Source organism: Bos grunniens, chromosome 14 (assembly GCF_055505025.1).
Source record: "Bos grunniens cultivar Pamir isolate PY7600 chromosome 14, Bosgru_T2T1.0, whole genome shotgun sequence".
In the NCBI taxonomy this organism is placed as follows: Eukaryota; Metazoa; Chordata; class Mammalia; order Artiodactyla; family Bovidae; genus Bos; species Bos grunniens.
This window is the reverse complement of record NC_141178.1, coordinates 63,251,396-63,273,099: the sequence shown is the minus strand read 5'-3', so window position 1 is coordinate 63,273,099 and position 21,704 is coordinate 63,251,396. Positions and strand designations below refer to the sequence as shown.

The 21,704-nt window shown below is 47.1% G+C and overlaps 1 protein-coding gene and 1 long non-coding RNA gene across 9 annotated transcripts in view; one reads left to right on the top strand and one right to left on the bottom strand.

Moving 5' to 3' along the window:
• SPIDR (scaffold protein involved in DNA repair) overlaps window positions 1–21,704 on the bottom strand; it is a 283,594-nt gene that overhangs the window by 4,287 nt on the left and 257,603 nt on the right. For all 8 annotated transcript variants that reach the window (XM_086337017.1, XM_086337023.1, XM_086337020.1 and 5 more), the window contains 8 exons: window positions 16,140–16,224; window positions 14,978–15,121; window positions 14,830–14,889; window positions 12,251–12,455; window positions 11,271–11,417; window positions 1,843–1,936; window positions 993–1,110; window positions 722–775 (listed from right to left, as the gene is read on the bottom strand). In XM_086337017.1, coding sequence (XP_086193143.1) covers window positions 722–775; window positions 993–1,110; window positions 1,843–1,936; window positions 11,271–11,417; window positions 12,251–12,455; window positions 14,830–14,889; window positions 14,978–15,121; window positions 16,140–16,224 — 907 coding nt within the window. The remainder of the gene's footprint in view (window positions 1–721; window positions 776–992; window positions 1,111–1,842; window positions 1,937–11,270; window positions 11,418–12,250; window positions 12,456–14,829; window positions 14,890–14,977; window positions 15,122–16,139; window positions 16,225–21,704) is intronic.
• On the top strand, window positions 1,893–2,973 carry LOC147359546 (uncharacterized). Its single transcript, XR_015140878.1, has 2 exons — window positions 1,893–2,031; window positions 2,406–2,973. It is a non-coding gene; the product is annotated as an uncharacterized LOC147359546 (long non-coding RNA).

Here is a 21,704-nt window from a genome sequence, read left to right as displayed (position 1 = left end):
AAGGTGATATGGATGTGTAAGGAGGTAGATGTGTGAGACTGGTGTGCAAGATAAGGTAGGCATGTAGGTGAGGTGGTTGTGTAAGGTGAGGTAGGTGTGTGAGGTAGGGTGGATGTGTAAGGGAACACAGGTGTGCAAGGTAAGGTGGGTGTGTAAGGTGAGGTGGGTGTGTGAGGGAATGCAGGTGTGTAAGGTGAGGTGGATGTGTAAGGGAATGCCAGTCTGTAAGTTGAGGTGGGTGTGTAAGGTAACGTGTGTGAGGTAAGGTGGGTATGTAAGGTAAGGTGGGTGTGTAAGGTGAGATGGATGTGTAAGGTAATGTCAGCGTGTAAGGTGAGGTGTGTATGCTCAGGTGGCAGTCTCTTTGAGGAGCATGCCTGACACCTCTTCACAAAGCCATTCAGTCAGGGCAGCTCTGAGAGGTTTCCATGCACTCAGACTCACCCAGCAATTTAAAAAATGTATGTCTCAGATAGCTGTTCTATTAGGTCTAACTTGAAACCTTGAGACCATCCTATCACAGTGGAAGCCAGGGGACAGAGCCCCATATCTCCTGCAGGACTGATGAGAAGTAACCTCAGTTCCGAAAGGGAAAGGCGTGAGTCAGAGGAGGAAGCAGGGACCGAGCTGAGCCTCCAGAGTCTGACCTCTATTGGTGCCCAGCACACGAGGAACAGGCAGAGGGGAGAAGCACACACCCAGGGGCTGGGCCTCCACTTACCCCATCCTCGCAGGCAGCAAACCTCAGGAGCGAAGAGATGCTGTCTTGTAGCAGCTGCAAGAACCACCAAGGGGGCTGCGTCAACACCCAACCCCACTCACCGGAAACACCCCTCCCGGGGACTGACGTGTGGCTCGAGGCCACCAGCTCCACTGCAGAGACTTGAGCCTTCCCTCCCCGGGAAGAAACCAGGAGAGGCAGCCCCCTCCTGGCCGCAGGTGAAGGGGCCCTAGAGATGGACACAGATGCACCAGCCCCTGCCGGCTCCTACCTTGACCCTGACTGTGCACCGGGGTTGCGAGGGGGAGTCCAGGAAGACCTGCAGGTGCCTCCTGAGGATGGGCAAGGTGACCACGTGGGAGCAGTCCCCACAGGAGAAGGTGCCGCTGCTGTTGGAGACAAGAGGACAGAGAGTGGGAGCCTGGTGGGGACAGACAATTCCTGCACCCCGGGTCTGGGTATCACGTTCAGAAACCCAGGTCTTGACACAGGCCCGAAGCAGCCTGGGCGCAGAGATCTGGCCACTTGTGGAGTGGCCGGAGGAGGGAGAGACCTGGCAGGGAGCTCACCTGGCTGAGCGCCCGGCCAACAAGGGGCGGGGCCAGGCAGACCTGCTCTGGTCACCTGCGTCCCTGCTCCTTCCTGCCTCCCAGGAACCTAGCTCCACGCTCCCGTCATCTCCAAGCCCTGGCCTGCACTGTCTGGTCTGGGCCCGAGGCCACCACCCAGCAGGTGTCCAGCAGCAGGAAAGTGAGGGCGCCCTGGGTGCCTCTAACGGCCAGTGGGGCCAGAGGACTGGCTCGGAGGGTGGGTCCAGGGTGTGTGGGGGGCAGGGGGCAGTAATGCTGGGCAGGAAGGTATGTCAGCTTGCGAAGGGTCGCCCGTGCGGTCACCAGCATGCCACACATTTATGTTTGCCCTAAGTTCTTTCTCTCCCACTTGACAACAGAGGAGCTGAGGAAGCCCGCTCTTTTCTCTTCTAGGACCAGAGGAGCCTCAGGGAGCAGCAGGAGCGCAGTGGTGACTTGGGGAGAAAACGCGCCCAGCCTCCTTTGGCAGCTCGGCTGCCCCATGTGCCCCCTTAGCCCCAGGCCGTGGGGTTCCTGGCGGCTGCCCCCTACCTGTCTGCCAGGCTCCGTTCCAGTCTCTCGCTGCCACACAGATCACACACAGGCCACGAGCAGGCGGTGCTCTCGTCCACAGCAACCACGGTGCCTGGGATCAGGGAAGGGGAGCTGGGCTCAGAGGCGGCTCTGTCCCCCAGCCTCTCTGTGCCCCTCAGGTCACAGATGGTAACAGGAGGTGCCCAGGTTTGTTTCCTCAATTTGTGAGTTTATATAAATGCTCCTAAACTTATTATTATTACTTCCCTGGTGGCTCAGATGGTAAAGCATCTGCCTACAATGCGGGAGACCCAAGTTCAATCCCTGGGTTGGGAAGATCTCCTGAAGAAGGAAATGGCAACCCACTCCAGTATTCTTGCCTGGAAAATCCCATGGACGGAGGAACCTGGTAGGCTATAGTCCATGGGGTTGCAAAGAGTTGACACGACTGAATAACTTCACTTTCACTTTCAAACTTATTATAATTCCCATTTATTGCACTAAGTTACAGCAAAGGACAAGTTTTAAAGCGTAAGCCTATTACCACTTACCCGAGTATTTTTGTCTTTGCGTTCTCCCAGCATGCGTGTTATGAGTACGTGACAAGAACGCATGCCTGCGCCGTCACGTCCTGCCCTGAGGCTCTGCATGACTGAAGATTTACGTCAGGGTTCCCCTGACCACTCTCCAGACTGGACACTAGGCGTCCAAACTGCTCTAGGACAAGGCAGCAGGCATCTGTCTACTGGGCCCCTTCCGTGAAGGGCTCTTCCCCTGGAATGGACTCATGGAGTGGACGGAGTCACTGTGTCCAAAAGTGTGAGCCCAGAGATGGAAAAACCCTCAGAGGTGCATCCCACAGGACCTCTGGCTCACACTGTTCACATTCGCCCACTGCCTGGACATTTACAGTAAGCATCTGCCTCCTGGATGGTGGAATGGAATCCCACAGCTTGGTTTCCACTTTCTTGGTAAGGAAAGATTCTTACTGGTTTGTTAGTATCTCCTCTTATGTGGTTTCCCTATTTCTCTTTACTCCAACATTTGTGATTTATTTATTCAACAAACAAATATGTATACAATGTTTTTTACTGTGGGATATAAATGTAGCACTGTGAACATAAGAATAAATGCCACAATTACAATGGACTCCACAGTCTGGGAAAGCAGATAAACAAATGAGTAAAAATATCGTGAAATATGGGAGAAAATATCCGCAAAAGACACTCTGATAAAGAATTGCTATCTAAAATATACAAATAACCGTTAAAACTCAATAATAAGAACCAGAATAACCTGATTAAAAAATGGGCCAAAAACTTCAACAGACACCTAACCAGAGAAGATACACAGACGGCAAAGAAGCACACAAGAAGATGTCCAGTGTCATGTCATGAGGGAAATGCAAATGAACACAGAAGTGAGACACCGCTGCACACCTATGAACACAGAAGTGAGACACCCCTGCACACCTATGAACACAGAAATCAGACACCGCTGCACACCTATGAACACAGCAATGAGACACCCTTGCATACCTATGAACACAGCAATGAGACACCCCTGCACACCTATGAACACAGCAATGAGACACCCCTGCACACCTATGAACACAGCAATGAGACACCCCTGCACACCTATGAACACAGCAGTGAGACCCTGCTGCTCACCTACAGGGACGGCCAAGTCCTGAGCACTGACGCACCAAATGCTTCTGAGGATGTGGAGCAACAGGAGCTTGCAGTCACTGCTGGTGGTAATAAAACATGGTATGGCCACTGTGGACAGTTTGGCAATTTCTTACACAATTAAACACTGTCCTATGGTACAATGAACCAATCACACTCCTTGGTATTTTCACAAAGGAGTTGAAAACACAGGTCCACATACACATTGCTGCTGCTGCTGCTGCTAAGTCGCGTCAGTCGTGTCCGACTGTGCGACCCCATAGACGGCAGCCCACCAGGCTCCCCCGTCCCTTGGATTCTCCAGGCAAGAACACTGGAGTGGGTTGCCATTTCCTTCTCCAATGCGTGAAAGTGAAAAGTGAAAGTGAAGTTGCTCAGTTGTGTCTGACCCTCAGCAACCCCATGGACTGCAGCCTTCCAGGCTCCTCCGTCCATGGGATTCTCCAGGCAAGAGCACTGGAGTGGGGTGCCATTGCCTTCTCCACATTGGCATGTGGCTATTTACTCTTAATTACCAAAACATGGAAGCAACCAAGAAATCCTTCAGTAGGTGAATGGATACATAAAGTCTGGCTTATCTAGAAAGTGCAACATTGTTCAGTAATTTTTAATAAATGAGCTCTCTGGTCATGAAAAGACATGAAGGAACCTTAAATGCATATTACTAACCGAAAGAAGCCAATCTCAAAAGGCTACAGACTGTATGATTCCAACTATAGGACATTGTGGCAAAAGCAAAACTATACAGATTGTGAAAAGATCAGTGGCTGCCAGGTATTAAGGGGGAGGGCTGAAGAGGTGGAGCACAGACGTTTTAGGTCAGGAAAACCACTCGGTACAGCACTGTAATGATGGCTGCATGTCATAAGTTTGTCTAAATCCACACAATGTAGTCACCAAGAGTGACCCCAGCTATAGCTATGACTCTGGGTGATGAGAGTCGGTACAGGTTCATCAGTTACAACAAACGCACCATCTGGTGGGGGTGCTGACGGTGGGGGAGGTTGTGCATGTGTGGGGGTAGAGAGAATGTGCAAAATCTCTGAACCTTCTGCTCAATTTTGCTAAAACTGCTCTAAAAAATAGTGTCTTGAAGGAAAAAAAAAAGTAGAACATAAAATACATGCTAAATTGAGAAATGGAAAAGACCCCTTAGAGGGGCCTAAGAGAGGCCCTCTAGGCTGGCCTAAGTGTCAGGGGAGGCTTCCTGAAAGAATGGAGCTGAGGTGGGGCTGCTGGTAGGGAGGGGCACAGGCCCACCCTTTACCCTGAGGCAGAGAAAAAGGCAGGTGAGACAGCAGAAAACTGTGCGGGCCAGCACCTTCCAAGTCTCCTTGGGATTCTAGACTTGATCTTGGAAGGGATGAGAAGCCAGGAAGGAATTTTAAACAGGAGATTGAGTTGGTCTAATTTTCTTGGAATGTGAAGCACTGTACATACCATCAAGATACACTGCAAATCTCAGACCATCCTTGTTGAAGAGTGGTGAAATAAGACATGTGAGAAAAAGTAAGATGTGAACTAAGTTTCCAGAAAAACAGGAGAGTCATCCTTCCCACTCTTGGAGCAAAGAATTTAATTTTCCACTAGAACAAACATTAGGAGAAAATTTATCTGTAGAGGATAAAATAATGAGAACTAAGTAGGCTTGGTTTATTAAAATGCATTCCTGCAATGCATCCTTGAATGACTTTTTGAAAAGGAAAATAATACATCCTGATTTAAAAAAGACTGCCTAGCTAATTTCATTGTTCTTACAAATCTAATCAAGATTGAGTCAAAGTTAAGCCAGTAAAAGGCTGAAAGTCAAGCCAGTAAAAGCACAGCCGGAAGGCGCGTCTTCACAGAGGGCAGAGTCCAAGCTGAGGGGAGGGCTCCCAGCACAGAGACTCAATCACACAGTTATGGCGAGTCTGCTAAATGAATTAAGAAAAAGAAGACTGGTACAAACCACAGTTCCTTTTATCCTACGGTATCTGTGAGCGCTAACAATATTTACAATTACATGGGATTAAGCAATTTCCTTCCAATTACAGAACACGACTCGAGCTGAGGAAATACATTTTGTCTGGGGTCTTCATACCACTGGCAACCCCCTTCTGGCAAGCCAGGCAACGGCTGGATCTGGGTTTGATCCCTGGCTCCCAGTGTGCATAAAAGTTATGTCCACACTATACTATGGCTTATTAAATGTGCAACAAATGCATAATGTCTAAAAAACGAACACCTTAATTAAAGAATACTTAATTGCTAAATTACGTTAACTGTCATCTAAGCCTTCAGCAAGTTGCAATCTTTTTGTAATAGTAGCATCGAAGATCACTGATCACAGATCACCATGACAAATATAACCATAAGGAAAAAAATTGAAATACTGCGTGAATTACCAAAATGTGACACCAAAACACTAAGTGAGCTACTGAAGAAACGGCAGGGAGAGACTTGCTTGACACACGGCTGCTGCAAACCTTCAATCTGTAAAAAGCATAGTATCCACCAAGCACTATAAAACGAAGTAAGCCTGTATTAAAGAATCTGAATCAATAATTCATAACTTTCCAAAACAAAGCACCAGGCCCAGAGGAGTTCACTGATCAATTGGAGCAAACATTTAAGAAAGAAATTATACCAATCCTATGCAGTTCCCTCCAGAAGACAGTAGCAGAGGGAGTACTTCTCAGCTCATCCCCTAACAACAGCATGCACCTAATTCCAAACCCGGATACAGACACTACCTGAAAAGACAATTACAGACCAGGGTCTGTCATGAACAGAGCTGCAAATGTCCTTAGCAAGATATCAGCAATCTAATCCAACTATATATAAAAAAGGATTACACCATGACCAAATGGGACTTATTCCAGGTTTATAGGCCAATTCAATATTTTAAAAAATCAACTAATTTATCACCGGGTGTAATTTATCACCGGGCTTCCCTGGAGGCTCAGCACTAAAGAATATACGCCAGTGCAGGAGACACGGGTTCAATCCCTGGGTCGGGAAGATCCCCTGGAGAAGGAAATGGAAACCCACTCCAGTATTCCTACAAGGAAGTTCCATGGACAGAGGAGCCTGGTGGGCTACAGTCCATGGGGTCATAAAGAATCAGACATGACTTACCTACTAAATAACAACAGTCTATCATATCAACAGAATAAAGAAGAAAAATCATATGATCGTATCAATAGATGTAGAAAAGCCACTTGACAAAATCCAATACCCACTGATGATAAAAACTCTCATTAATCTACGAATAGAGGAAGTTTCCTCACCTTGGTAAAGAACATTTATTAAAAGCCTACAGTTGGAATAAACCAATAAAGAAGTTCTGTGATTTAGGAAAGGATGACCCTAAAGGATTAATACGAGGAGGCCTAGATGACAGCTGACAGCAGAGCAATCAGTCAAGGAAGGTTCAGAGGGACAGAAGGCTCCAGGAGAGAAATTACATAGGAAAAGGATGGCTCCAAAGATCTGTCACCATTTTTGAGGATTTGGAAAATAATTAAGAGTATAGAGCAGGCAGTGTAAGTAAAACAAAATTCAACACAAAACTCCATGAAAAGAATCATACAAGAAAGGAAATACAGTATGTACTAGTTTCCTGTTCAGCGAAAAATATTTATATAATCATTATAATAAAATACCATTTACTGTTTTTCATCTATGAGGATCAACCTGCAACAAAGGGCAAAGCTTTACAGCTACAGAACGGAACATTATCGATCTTAATAATCAGAACTGACTGGAGGGGAAGTAAGAGACCGGTACATTCTTTCCCTTCAATATGTGGAATAAAGAGATATTATCTTTAGCTGAAAAAACAACAAACACTCAAAACCCTGACAGCTGACATCACTGACTAATGGTGGGAAAGGTGGTGCTTTCTCCTTGAGATCAGGAACAGGGCAAGGAGGTCTCTCTCATCACTTCTCTTCAATCTGGTGCTGGGAATCCAGCTAAGGTGAGAAGGCCAGAAAAAGAAATAAAATGGATAGAGACTGGGAGTGAAGAAAAACTTGTCCTTGTTCACAAGTGACAGTTTCCTATATAGACTATCTCAAAGAATCAACAAGAAAAAAATCTAGCGCTACAAAATGATTGTAGCTAGGTTGTAGGATACAAAGGTAAAATACAAAACTCAATTGCTTTCCTATACACTAACAATGAACAAGTGAAATTTTAAATTAAAAACATACAATACCATTTATATTAGCTAAAATAAATGAAATACTTAGGTATAAGTGTAGCAAAATACATACAGATCTGTATGAGAAAAACTGTAACACTGCTGAAATACATCAAAGATCAAAATTATGAGAGAGATAGTCCATGTTCACGTACAGGAAGACAACACTGTTAAGATGTACACTTTTTCTAAGGTGCACTGCAGATTCAACACAATTCTCATCAAAAGCACAGCAAGTCACTTTGTGGATACCATAAGCCAAGTTTCAAGTTTACACGGGAGGCAGAAAGGCCTAGAGTAGGCAGGACAATACTGGAGAAGAATGGAGCTGAGGACAGACACACAACAGAGCCACCGTCATCAAGACAGCATCCTGCCCTCGAAAGAAAAAACCAACGCAACAGACCAGAGAGCCCAGAAACACACCCACACGAACACAGTCAACTGACCTGACATTTCAATAGAGGAAAAGACAGTGTTTCCAATAGTGTTACAGCAACTGACAAACACCCTGGAAAAACAGGAATCTAGAAAAAGACCTTACCTCTTTTACAAAATTTAACTCAAAACAGATTGTATACTGAAGTGTAAAATGCAAAACTATAAAATTCCTAGAAGAAAACAGGAAAAAAATCTGGGTGACCTTAGTCCGGCAATGAGTTTTTAAATACAACATCAAAACCACAATTCATAGGGAAAAATAAGTCTATGTTGGACTTCATTAAAATTAAAATTAGTCCACAAAAGACACTGTTAAGAGATGAGATGCCATAGATGGGAAAAGATATTTGCAAAATACCTATCTAGGACAGGACTGCTATCCAAAATATATGAAAAACTCAAAAAACTCAATAAGAAAGTGAATAACCCAAATAAAAACAGACAAAGCCCTTGGCAGACACCTCACCACAGAAGATATACAGATGTCAAATAAACACAGGAATGACGTTCCATAGCACATGCTGTCAGGAAAACGCAAACTGAATCAGCAACCTGACACTAGCACACACCTGTGAGAATGACTGACGATCTACAACCTGAGAATACCCAGTGCTGGGAGGACGGAGCAGGGGGATGTCACATGTCACAGCTCTGCTCCAGGAGCGCGAGGCAGCCTGTGTCGGCCCAGGGTCACTCCACAGGCACCGCTGGCCAGAGACCCTCCACCAACACTGCCCCTCTCCAGACAGGTCACAGAGGATACCTGATCTCCCTCATCTTGGGCTGTACCTCCCGACACTCCCTTTGGTCACCATGTCTGGACATGGGGTGTTCAGTCTCAGCCTCACGTTCTGCCCTCTGAAGGGCCACTTCCTACAGATGCCTCCCCCATCACGTGAGGAGGGAGCACAACTTCTGCTGCTGCTGCTATTTGTGATTGTGGCCCACATGAAAACTATGTCAGACATCAGGCATACACCCAAAGAACAGGAAGTAGATGTCCACCCAAGGACCTTACATGAAAATTCAGAGCAGCATGAGTTATAGGATCAAAAAAGTGTGTATCCACTGATGAATGCATAAATAAAACAGGCTCTATCCATATGATGGACTATTCAGCCCCAGAAAGGAACAAAGCCTGAGAAACACCTTGAAAATGTCCTGCTGAGTGCAAGCAGCCAGAAACCAAGGAGCACACAGCGTATGATTCATTCACATGAGTGTCCATGAGGTAGAGGGCAGAGGAGCAGGAGCCAGGGGCTGGGAGGGGATGAGATGTGAGTGCTCACGGACACAGGGTTTCTCTCTGGAGCTTAGTGGCCATGCTTGCACAACTGTATGAATACACTACAATGAGTTACACACTTTAAAAGGGTGAATTTCTGCTCAATGACACTGTGATTGAAAACTAGGCTGCCACTCTATTTTCAAAGCCAGTGAGACGACAAAGGCCAAAATGTAAACTAGGAGGGGGTTGCACAGTACTGTAAATGGACTGCCACCGAATTTCTCGTTCAAATGGTTAAATTTTGTATTTTGTAAATCTCACTGTAAATTATTATTTCTTTAAAATGTGAGGTTCTTTAGGAAAGGCAAGTCTCTGTCTCACCACTGTCTGCACGCTCCTGGCCTGCATCTCTATGCTTCTTACTCCCTGGCTGCAGGTAAGAGTGGTCTGGCTCCAAACCCTTCTCAGGAAGCCAGCTCTTCAGGTACATTTTCTCATAAAATGCGGGAGGGGTTTGGGGGTGGGAACTGTCACCTGGAGTCGCTTCCTCCTCCTTCCACTGGCTCTGAGCCTGGATGACCCACCCTGGGAGACCCGAGGGGATGGGAGCCTGGAGAGCACAGGCCGCGGACAGTCTGTGCGGCTCTGCAGAGTCCGGCCTTCACGCCTGTCCACCGGCCTGCCCAGCCTCCAGACTCTCAGCCAACCTCTCCTGTGCTCCTCCCAACAGCCAACAGCCAGCCCCCATTTTACTCCAGAGTCGACCCGTGGTGCTGAAAACAGGGCTTCATCAAGACAAAAACCTGACTGTTCCACTCCGTTAGCACAGCTGGGACAGCAGAACAGGACAGGGCCAGCTGGCCACCTTGGCCCCTCTCCTCCAGCACATGGAGCTTGTGCAGCTGTCCTGGGTTTCCCACGTGCCCTCCCACCTTTCTGAAAGGCCTGCACCAGCTCTGCCTGGGCAGGGGTGGCAGTCTGGGCCCCATCCCTGCTGTCGCTGGCTCCAGCCCCCGAGCCCCCAGCCAGCCGCCTGCCTGTGGCAGTTGGAGCACAGAACTTTGGCTTCCCCGTCAGCCCACAGACTCCTCAACCAGTCTCTGAGGTCAGTCCTGCCATCCTTGGAGCAGAGATGAGAGAGCAGGGGCAGGAACAGACCCAGCTGACGGCTGGAGCCTGCCTTCTTCAAGTCCATGAGCCTGAGGAGCTACATCTTGGTGGGAACACTAGGGTAAAGGGAATGCACTGAAGGAAACACAGCGGACACGTGCTCAGCCTCACAATCACACAGGGGACTTGGGCTCAAGCAGCAGTGGGGTCACAGCCTTTGCTGTTCATAAAAAGCACACGGGGTTTGGGGGTCGAGTGGCCCTGGGGTGGAGGACACAGGCCCGCGACGTACGTGTGGAACCTCTGTACCTTCTGGAAACTGACTAGCACGGTGCTGTCCCAGATCACTGTTCCCCCACGTGTCTGGTCTCCTGACCGAACTCTCCCTCACATACACCTCCGCCCTGAATCCCCCCACCCCCGACTGCCACCCCCGCCACACACACCTCTGCCACCTCCTCCCACTTCGGAGCTTACCCACCCTGCCCCGTCAGCAGCCTGGGCAGGTGTGCTCGCCCCCCGCCCCTCATCTGACAGGCTCACCCTCCCCTCCGCCTCGGCTCAGGGCTCCTGTCTGTGCCCACAGGGAGGGCCCAGGACAGGCACTCGGAGCCCCAGAGGCTGCCAACCTGGCTCTGCTTGTGTCTGAAAGGCCGGCATCTTTTCATTTTGTTCCTCATGTACCCTGTGTCAGGTACTCAACAAACACTCGCTGAATAAATAACGAACACAAAGTGAGTGGGGTATTTAAGAAAATACAAATCTCTCTTCCATCAAGATCGATACACACCTTGGATGCTGCAAATGGAGTTGACCCGAGTGGCAGGGCCCAGCTCATCCAGACGCAGGGGGCCCGTCAGCTCCCAGGCACCCAGGGTCACACCCTCACGGGGTTTCAGAGGCAGGAGGACAGTTCGGCCAACACAGACAATCTGGCCTGCCAACAGAGATGCTTTGGATTACTGCAGTTCTAGGTTTGAAACTAGCAAGTTCTCCTGCCAGGAAAGACTCATCCTTTGCCAGCCTCCTGGCAGTTAGTGGCAGAAGGGGTGGCCAGGGGCACTGGTGTGGGGCCCCTGTGTGTCCAGGGACACAGCCTATGCAGAAAGGGAGCCAGAGCTGTAAACACACACAAACACGGGTTCACATTCGATGCAGAAAGATCAATTTCGTGTCACGCAGCTTCAACACTGAAAATATGCTGTCCAGGCAGGGTCCTACTGTGGTTCCTGGAAAGACTGCTGACGGGTTATAAGCAGAGAGTCAGGTCTCCGTACCTACAGGCTCCATATCTGCAGACTCCAGCCAGAATGGATGCAGACTACCGTGGGTGGAAAACACTTAGGGAAAGTTCCAAAAAGCAAAATGTGGATTTGCTGCACATCAACCAGTATTTACACAGCCTGACATGGCACGAGGTACAGGTTTTACAGGGTTTACCTGGTAAGAACATATATGTAGGTCACATGCGAACACCACCTTTCTCTAGACGGAGACTTGGTGCTGCAGAGGGTGGACATCGAAGGATGGGCATTAATGCTTGAGCTCTCTGTTTGTTTTACAAAGTGGTGCTCTAGGCAGCAGCTTTGTTACTTCTGTACCCATAAAGCGTGACCCCAACAGACCCTCCCCAGTGACCCCAGCATCACCCCTGCATGCCAGCACCACAGGCGGGGCTCTATTCTGTCTAGGCAGCTGTCACAGGGGCCTGGTCTGCAGGGAACTCTGGGCCGGGGAAAGACCAGTGCTTTCAGTAAGAGGAAGGCGTACCCTGGTCTCGGAGAGCGTCCCGGAAGAGGAAGCTTTGGGAGGTGGCCTTGCAGAGAGCATCCCGGACCTCCTGGTCCAGTAGGCAGGAGGCAGCAACACGCACAGGCATGGTTCTGGGGAGGCCTGAGTCCTCGTCCAGCGTCTGCAGAGTAATGTCGGTCACCACCAGCCACATCTCCCTTGGCTCCAGAAACAAACTGTTTGCCTAGAATTCAAAGTCACAGTCAAGGCTATTAACCTGGTGAAAGTGAAAGTGAAGTCACTCAGTCGTGTCCGACTCTTTGCGACCCCATGGACTGTAGTCTACTAGGCTCCTCTGTCCATGGGATTTTCCAGGCAATAGTACTGGAGTGGATTGCCATTAACCTGGTAGCTCTTCTTAAATCCAAAATTATTTTTAAAGGCAATAATCTTAGATGATTATTATTAATACTAATATTTCTGATATCGTTTCAATAAGTATTTCCACAGATGCAACGGCCTTTGCATATGTGGTCATCAGCACCCCGGACATGGCCAAGCCCAGTAAGCTCCAGCCCTGTCGCTGTTCTAAGGGCTCCATGGCTCGGGGGAGGCCTGTCCCTCCCTGGCTCCTCTCTCCAAGTCCTCTGACCAAAGAGGAAGAAGCCACGCACTTCCTCCCAATCCCACGTCCACAGGGTGAGGATGTGAGTCATCACAGTGGCTTCCACGAAGCACACACACTCTTCTCTCCTGCGAGATGTAAGTGTCCCAAGGATGAGGAAGTGTTATGAACGAAATGCTCACAGCCCTGGCCCCAAGGATGCACATGGTGAATCCTACACTCCAGTGTGACGGTCATGGACACAGGGCCTTCGGGAGGTGGCTAGGACACAACTACATCAGTCTTCTGTCATTAGGACTCAGTAGATGCACATGGGGACAGGATCTGACTGGAGTTACCCCTGGGATCAGCAGGGCCGGGCTATGAGAAGCTGGTTGGCATGAGGGTGTTGCTGGGATGGATGGTGGTCAGGCTGATGATCCCACATGGCTAGTGAACATGACTGGGCAAAGAAGGTGACCGGTGAAGTCAGGGGCTGTGAGCTGAGTGGAAGAGGTGGTTCACATGGTTGGGAGGTTGATTACATATAAGAAATTAAAGAAGTTTATACTGAGGAAAGTGAGAGCCGGGTTTCTCAGAGCTGGATGAGGGAGTTATTAATATGGAAGTGAGGAAATCTAGAGTCAGTTCCATGGTTATGGCCTCGAGTTGGAAGTACTGGTATAAGATGATGAGTTTTAGGTAGACACAGACGTAAAGAAAGAATAGATGTGGAGCGGTAGGTACACGTGCATGAGGACACACACATACTTCCTTGTTCCATCTGCTGAGATGGCCTAGCAGCAATGAGCCCACCAAGGACCCAGATCTTGGCTTCTAAATGCCATTCTTCACTAAAATCAACCAGGGCTCCTTAGCAGACCGCTGACTTCAGAGCAGAGGAAACACAAGAAGAGTCTGAAGCATCTTATTATTGCAGAAAGTAAGGCAGCCCTTGAGGAGTGATGGGGACATGTCCAAAGGACACGGGAGCTGTCCTGAATCTGGGGAGACGTAAGCATTGGAATAAGTGACAGTTACAGATAACAACCCATTGAATAAAAATTCAATCTACTAGTTCAAGCTGAGATAAATGACTTAATTCATAAATAAATCATGGAAATAAAAGTTCCTAAGTATAGCCAATGCCAACTAATAAATGTAGAAAAATGCTGAAATTAGAAAATTATCATTTAGCCACTATCAGAGTAATAATTCAAGCAAGATTCATATAGATGTTACAATGAATGGGTAGAAGTTTGATAAGAAACAGGATATTAAAATAATCTTAAGCTATCTTCCTACAAAACATTTGTTACACAGTTATTAAGCAATAAGTATGGAATATTTATTAGTTAACTTTAGAGTAGAGAAATCTTAATCAACTGGTATCATATCACAGCACTGGGACAGCTCAACTGTGTGCTCCTGGTATGAACACAGCATTTTTATGTGGCGTAGATCACAAATCTCTTTGTGATCAGGCAAATCTAAATGGAGGGGCATTCTGTTAAGTAATCAAGCTCTTCTTCAAAAATGACAAGGTCATAAAAGAAAAGAAAGATGAAAAAACATTCCATCTGAAGGAGACAGAAGGGACAGGACCCCAAGGTCCTGCACATGGCCTTACACTGGACGGAGGAGTTCATCTTAGCAAATGGTCAGTTTCTCAGGAAGGGTAAGGATTTCCACAGACCAGCCGAAGGTGGCAGTGCATCTGAACACTCCTTGCCCCTCCACCTCTGGCCCAGCTGCAGGGCTGTGGGCAGGAGCCAGTGAGCGACAGCCACAAGGCTGCTGCTCGCGTCCTGAGAGCACACTCAGGCTTCACACCCAGGACTTCATGAGAGGCCACAGCCCCACCTGCACAAGCAGTGCACTTACCACCATGTCAGTGCAGATCACGCAACTGGCATTTAACAATGCTTTTCTGTTTGGGGACTCCACCCATTTCTGAGGGAGATTATCCTTTGGTAAGTTGTACGACATGTGAGGAGAAAGAGAGATGGATCACCTGTGGTCTCCGGTAAATCACTCTGGCACAGAAGCTGCAATGGGTACAGAGGCCGTCCGTCTGGAATGTATTGAAAACAGTGTGTAAGTCTCCCCAAGCCCACACACACAGCAAAGGAACAGAGGCCTGGCACACAGAAAGGCACCACCTGCAGAATTTCTTTTAAGAAGCGGGGAGTCGGTGGCTGGTAAAGTTCTGCAACAGGGTCATCTTCAATTACATCAATCTGCCCCACGTCTGGATGAGCGCTGAGGATGTAACAGAAGCTAGGAGGAGGCAGATGAGTTTTCTCCTGTTTAAAATGAAGACAAAAGTAGAACGTGAATGCACTGCCAAAAGACTCAAATGCGCTATTAACATAAATTGACTCTTCAACAGAGCCATCTCTGCTCACAGATGCAGACTGACTCTCTGCAAGGTTCTTTACAGATGGGGTTGTTTCTCTCTGGACCTAGCATGAGAGTTTCTGTGCTCCTGAATTTATCACCAATTCAAGATGTCATTCTAGAAATTCAATCTCCAGATTTACTGAAGACTCCATTCACAAAGTTCTTCCCTGTGAGGCATCTAGAAATGGCATTTCTGACTGGGCCGCTGCTCCAGCTCTGGACAGAGCTACTGTGTCCGCCTGTGCCAGGAGTCAGAACCACACAAGCAAGGGGCCAGCTCTCAGCCTGGGGAGCCAAGGCCTGAAGCAGTAGCTGCCAGCCTGCTGGACAGGGTTCAGAGCAGGAAGGACAGATACTCTTCCCAATTTTGCTACCTGTGGGCAACTAGCTACCATACACAGAGTGAGGAAGAAGGAGAGGGAGACCCCGAGCTGAGGTGAGCTAGCGGTTGGACCGATGCCCACAGATTTCGTGCACTGAGTCTCTGCTCTAACTGGTACTCAGTGGTGGTTCTACTAGTGACTGGAAGGAGGCAGGGAAACCACATGCTTCTTGTTGGGTGCAAGGCTGAGACCCTCAGCGTGCAGTGGCCCATGACAATGGGGGTGGAGAGAGGTCACCATAAAGGAACCTCCGGAAGCACGCATGCGACATGGTGGAGAAGGTAGCCAGACTCCAGCCTATAAGTGAGGCAGCAGTGTGACCTCTGTCCTGGCTCACACTCACTGGATCCAGGCTTCTCAGGGGGTGTGCACTGTGTGTGTGTGTGTGGGGGGGGGGGGTGCCTCAACGCCAGGCTAACTCACAGGGCTTCTTGGGAGGTGCGCTATGTGTAGGGGTGCCTCAACGCCAGGCTAACCTCACAGGGTTTCTCAGGAGGTGCACTGTTGTGGCAGGGCAGTGCTTCAATGCCAGGCTTACCTCGAAGGCCGTGCCAGGGCCTGTTGCTTTCAGAGCTGCCCGTGGAGGCCACATGGTGTCAATCAAACTAAAAAGCTCAGCCATCCTGAAGAAAGAAGAGATGCTGATCAGTGAGCCGGTCAGATGCAGGCTGAACACCAAGAAGCCAACATTCAGGATACGTGATGAAGTCAGGGGCACACACACAGACAGACAGACCTTGCAACCTGGAATGTGTAAGCTCAGGAAAGAGACTGTTCACTAAATTATCATGCATTTGATATGTCTAGAGAAAACTCTAATTCAAAAAGACACATGCACCCCAACTCTCATAGCAGCACTATTCACAGTAGCCAGGACATGGAAGCGACCTAAATGTCCATCGACAGAGGACTGGATAAAGAAAATGTGGTGCATATATACAATGGAATACTGCTGCTGCTGCTGCTAAGTCGCTTCAGTCGTGTCCGACTCCGTGCAACCCCACAGACAGCAGCCCACCAGGCTCCCCTGTCCCTGGGATTCTCCAGGCAAGAACACTGGAGTGGGTTGCCATTTCCTTCTCCAATGCATGAAAGTGAAAAGTGAAAGTGAAGTCGCTCAGTCGTGTCCGACTCTTCGTGACCCCATGGACTGCAGCCTTCCAGGCTCCTCCGTCCATGGGATTTTCCAGGCAAGAGTACTGGAGTGGGGTGCCATTGCCTTCTCTGACAACAGAATACTACTCAGCCACAAAAAAGAGTGAAGTAATACCATTTGCAGCAACATGGATGGATCCAGAAATTATACTAAGTGAAGGAAGTCAGAAACAGAAAGACAAATATCATGTGATATCACTTATATGTGGAATCTTAAGAAAATGATACAAATTAACGTATTTACAGAACGGAAATAGACTCACAGATGTAAGCAACGAACTGATGGTTACCAGACTGGAAAGGCAGTGGGGCTGGGATATATTAGGGCTCTGGGATTAACAGATACACACCACTATATACAAAACAGATAAACAGTAAGAACCTACTGTATAGGATAGGAAAATATATGCAATAAATTGTAATAATCAATAATGGAAAAGAAACTGAAAAAGAATATATATGCACGTATGTACAACTGAAGCACTTTGCTATCCATCTGAAACCATGTAAATCAACTACACTTCAATAAAAAAATACACAAAATTATGATGCATCTGCACAATGAAATATGATACAGCTTTTGAAATGTTTACACAGAAACTATTTATGGACATGGAAGGATATTCATGATACCTTGCTAAGTGAAAAGCAGACAACAAATTATAATGTCTCTCTCTGAAAGAGTAAAAAAAATGTTTTTAGTGGTTATCCGAGTAGAACTTAAAGGTGACATTTATTTTCTTCCTTTGGTTTAAGTGTTTCCTGTATTTTTCAAAAACAGATACGTTTTACTCACAGAACAAGAAAAATTACCAATATTATCTAAAATAGAGAATATAGTCAGACACAAAAAGACAAGTAGTGTGTGATTCTATTTATATGAGATCCCCAGATCAGATCAGATCAGTCGCTCAGTCGTGTCTGACTCTTTGCGACCCCATGAATCGCAGCACACCAGGCCTCCCTGTCCATCACCAACTCCCAGAGTTCACTCAGACTCATGTCCATCGAGTCAGTGATGCCATCCAGCCATCTCATCCTCTGTCGTCCCCTTCTCCTCCTGCCCCCAATCCCTCCCAGCATCAGAGTCCTTTCCAATGAGTCAACTCTTCACATGAGGTGGCCAAAGGACTGGAGTTTCAGCTTTAGCATCATTCCTTCCAAAGAAATCCCAGGGCCGAACTCCTTCAGAATGGACTGGTTGGATCTCCTTGCAGTCCAAGGGACTCTCAAGAGTCTTCTCCAATACCACAGTTCAAAAGCATCAATTCTTCGGCGCTCAGCCTTCTTCACAGTCCAACTTTCACATCCATACATGACCACAGGAAAAACCATAGCCTTGACTAGACAGACCTTTGTTGGCAAAGTAATGTCTCTGCTTTTTAATATGCTATCTAGGTTGATCATAACTTTCCTTCCAAGGACTAAGTGTCTTTTAATTTCATGGCTGCAGTCACCATCTGCAGTGATTTTGGAGTCCCCCAAAATAAAGTCTGACACTGTTTCCACTGTTTCCCCATCTATTTCCCATGAAGTGATGGGACTGGATGCCATGATCTTCGTTTTCTGAGTGTTGAGTTTTAAGCCAACTTTTTCACTCTCTACTTTCACTTTCATCAAGAGGCTTTTGAGTTCCTCTTCACTTTCTGCCATAAGGGTGGTGTCATCTGCATATCTGAGGTGATTGATATTTCTCCTGGCAATCTTGATTCCAGCTTGTTTTTCTTCCAGTCCAGCGTTTCTCATGATGTACTCTGCGTAGAAGTTAAATAAACAGGGTGACAATATACAGCCTTGACATACTTCTTTTCCTATTTGGAACCAGTCTGTTGTTCCATGTCCAGTTCTAACTGTTGCTTCCTAACCTGCATACAAATTTCTCAAGAGGCAGATCAGGTGGTCTGGTATTCCCATCTCTTTCAGAATTTTCCAGTTTATTGTGATCCACACAGTCCAAGGCTTTGGCATAGTCAATAAAGCAGAAATAGATGTTTTTCTGGAACTCTCTTGCTTTTTCCATGATCCAGTGGATGTTGGCAATTTGATCTCTGGTTCCTCTGCCTTTTCTAAAACCAGTTTGAACATCAGGAAGTTCACGGTTCACATATTGCTGAAGCCTGGCTTGGAGAATTTTCAGCATTACTTCACTAGCGTGTGAGATGAGTGCAATTGTGCGGTAGTTTGAGCATTCTTTGGTATTGCCTTTCTTTGGGATTGGAATGAAAATTGACCTTTTCCAGTCCTGTGGCCACTGCTGAGTTTTCCAAATTTGCTGGCATATTGAGTGCAGCACTTTCACAGCATCATCTTTCAGGATTTGGAATAGCTCAACTGGAATTCTATCACCTCCACTAGCTTTGTTCGTAGTGATGCTTTCTAAGGCCCACTTGACTTCACATTCCAGGATGTCTGGCTCTAGGTCAGTGATCACACAATCATGATTATTTGGGTCGTGAAGATCTTTTTGTACAGTTCTTCTGTGTATTCTTGCCATCTCTTCTTAATATTTTCTGCTTCTGTTAGATCCCTACCATTTCTGTCCTTTATCGAGCCCATCTTTGTACGAAATGTTCCTTTGGTATCTCTGATTTTCTTGAAGAGATCTCCAGTCTTTCCCATTCTGTTGTTTTCCTCTATTTCTTTGCATTGATTGCTGAAGAAGGCTTTCTTATCTCTTCTTGCTATTCTTTGGAACTCTGCATTCAGATGTTTATATCTTTCCTTTTCTCCTTTGCTTTTTGCTTCTCTTCTTTTCACAGCTATTTGTAAGCCCTCTCCAGACAGCCATTTTGCTTTTTTGCATTTCTTTTCCATGGGGATGGTCTTAATCCCTGTCTCCTGTACAATGTCACGAACCTCATTCCATAGTTCATCAGGCACTCTATCTATCAGATCTAGGCCCTTAAATCTATTTCTCACTTCCACTGTATAATCATAAGGGATTTGATTTAGGTCATACCTGAATGGTCTAGTGGTTTTCCCTACTTTCTTCAATTTCAGTCTGAATTTGGCAATAAGGAGTTCATGGTCTGAGCCACAGTCAGCTCCTGGTCTTGTTTGTGCTGACTGTATAGAGCTTCTCCATCTTTGGCTGCAAAGAATATAATCAATCTGATTTCGGTGTTGACCATCTGGTGATGTCCATGTATAGAGTCTTCTCTTGTGTTGTTGGAAGAGGATGTTTGTTATGACCAGTGCATTTTCTTGGCCAAACTCTATCAGTCTTTGCCCTGCTTCATTCCGTATTCCAAGGCTAAATTTGCCTGTTACTCCAGGTGTTTCTTGACTTCCTACTTTTGCATTCCAGTTCCCTATAATGAAAAGGACATCTTTTTTGGGTGTTAGTTCTAAAAGGTCTTGTAGGTCTTCATAGAACTGTTCAACTTCAGCTTATTCAGCATTACTGGTTGGGGCATATAGACTTGGATTACTGTGATACTGAATGGTTTGCCTTGCAAACGAACAGAGATCATTCTTTCGTTTTTGAGATTGCATCCAAGTACTGCATTTCGGACTCTTTTGTTGACCATGATGGCTACTCCATTTCTTCTGAGGGATTCCTGCCCGCAGTAGTAGATATAATGATCATCTGAGTTAAATTCACCCATTCCAGTCCATTTCAGTTCACTGATTCCTAGAATGTCAACATTCACTCTTGCCATCTCTTGTTTGAGCACTTCCAATTTGCCTTGATTCATGGACCTGACATTCCAGGTTCCTATGCAATACTGCTCTTTACAGCATCAGACCTTGCTTCTATCACCAGTCACATCCACAGCTGGGTATTCTTTTTGCTTTGGCTCCATCCCTTCATTCTTTCTGGAGTTATTTCTCCACGGATCTCCAGTAGCATATTGGGCACCTACTGACCTGGGGAGTTTCTCTTTCAGTATCCTATCATTTTGCCTTTTCATACTGTTCATGGGGTTCTCAAGGCAAGAATACTGAAGTGGTTTGCCATTCCCTTCTTCAGTAGACCACATTCTGTCCCCAACCAGAGCAATTCACAGACAGAAGGTAGGGGGTGGCTGTCAGGGGCCAGGGAGCCCTGGTTCAGGGCATAGAGCTTCACTTCACGAGGGTGACAGGTTCTGGGACATGCTGGTATGATGGCTGCAGAGCACTGTGAATGTACTTCCTGCTACCTAAAAACTGTAAGATGGAAACTTTTATATTATGTGGATTTTATCAGTTTTAAAAATGCCGTTTTAGTTGAAAAAAAAAACTATATATCTCAAAGGCTTCTTAGATTTTGCCCTAATTTTCAACAGTGTTAATAGATAATAATGTTGTTTACGTTATTAAAAGCTTGTGGCCTTGACAATTAATATTACACATTTTTATTTTTTTCAACATTTAATGTTGAGAAATGTACTATTTTAAATGCTTAGGATCCAGCAGTTAAACTCAGAGTTGAGAATGAGGGCCTTGGCATCACAGAAAAGGAGACTCAAAGCTTCCCTGCTGTCTTCTGGCCCCTCGCATGGATCACAGCAGAAGTGTGGTGCACAGGGCGGGGTCTGCAGCCAACACCAAGACTCTGGGTCCAAATCAAGAACAAAAGCGGCAAGTAAATGGGGACACGCTGGTGAAAAGTCACTCTCCCCTTCTCCTGGCAGCGGCTGTTTGTGTAGGTGACCGGACAGAGCTGGGTGACTGACCAGGGCCAGCTGAGGTTGAGAGGCGGCCACTGGCTGCCAGGGGTCCCCTGGAAGCTGGGGGCTGGTGGGCCCACTGTGCCTGTCTGCCCACTTCTGCCCCTCCTCCTTCCATACAGCTCCCTGAGGGATGGGCACCAAAGTGCTAGCCCAGTCGAGGCTTGGAGACCCTGTGAGGGAGTAACCAGCATTCACACAGTCTCATGTGCACTGACACAACCTCAGAGAAGAACCCTGCATAAACAGAGTCATGTGGTGCCTGGTGTGTTCAGTTCGGCTTCCGTCACTCA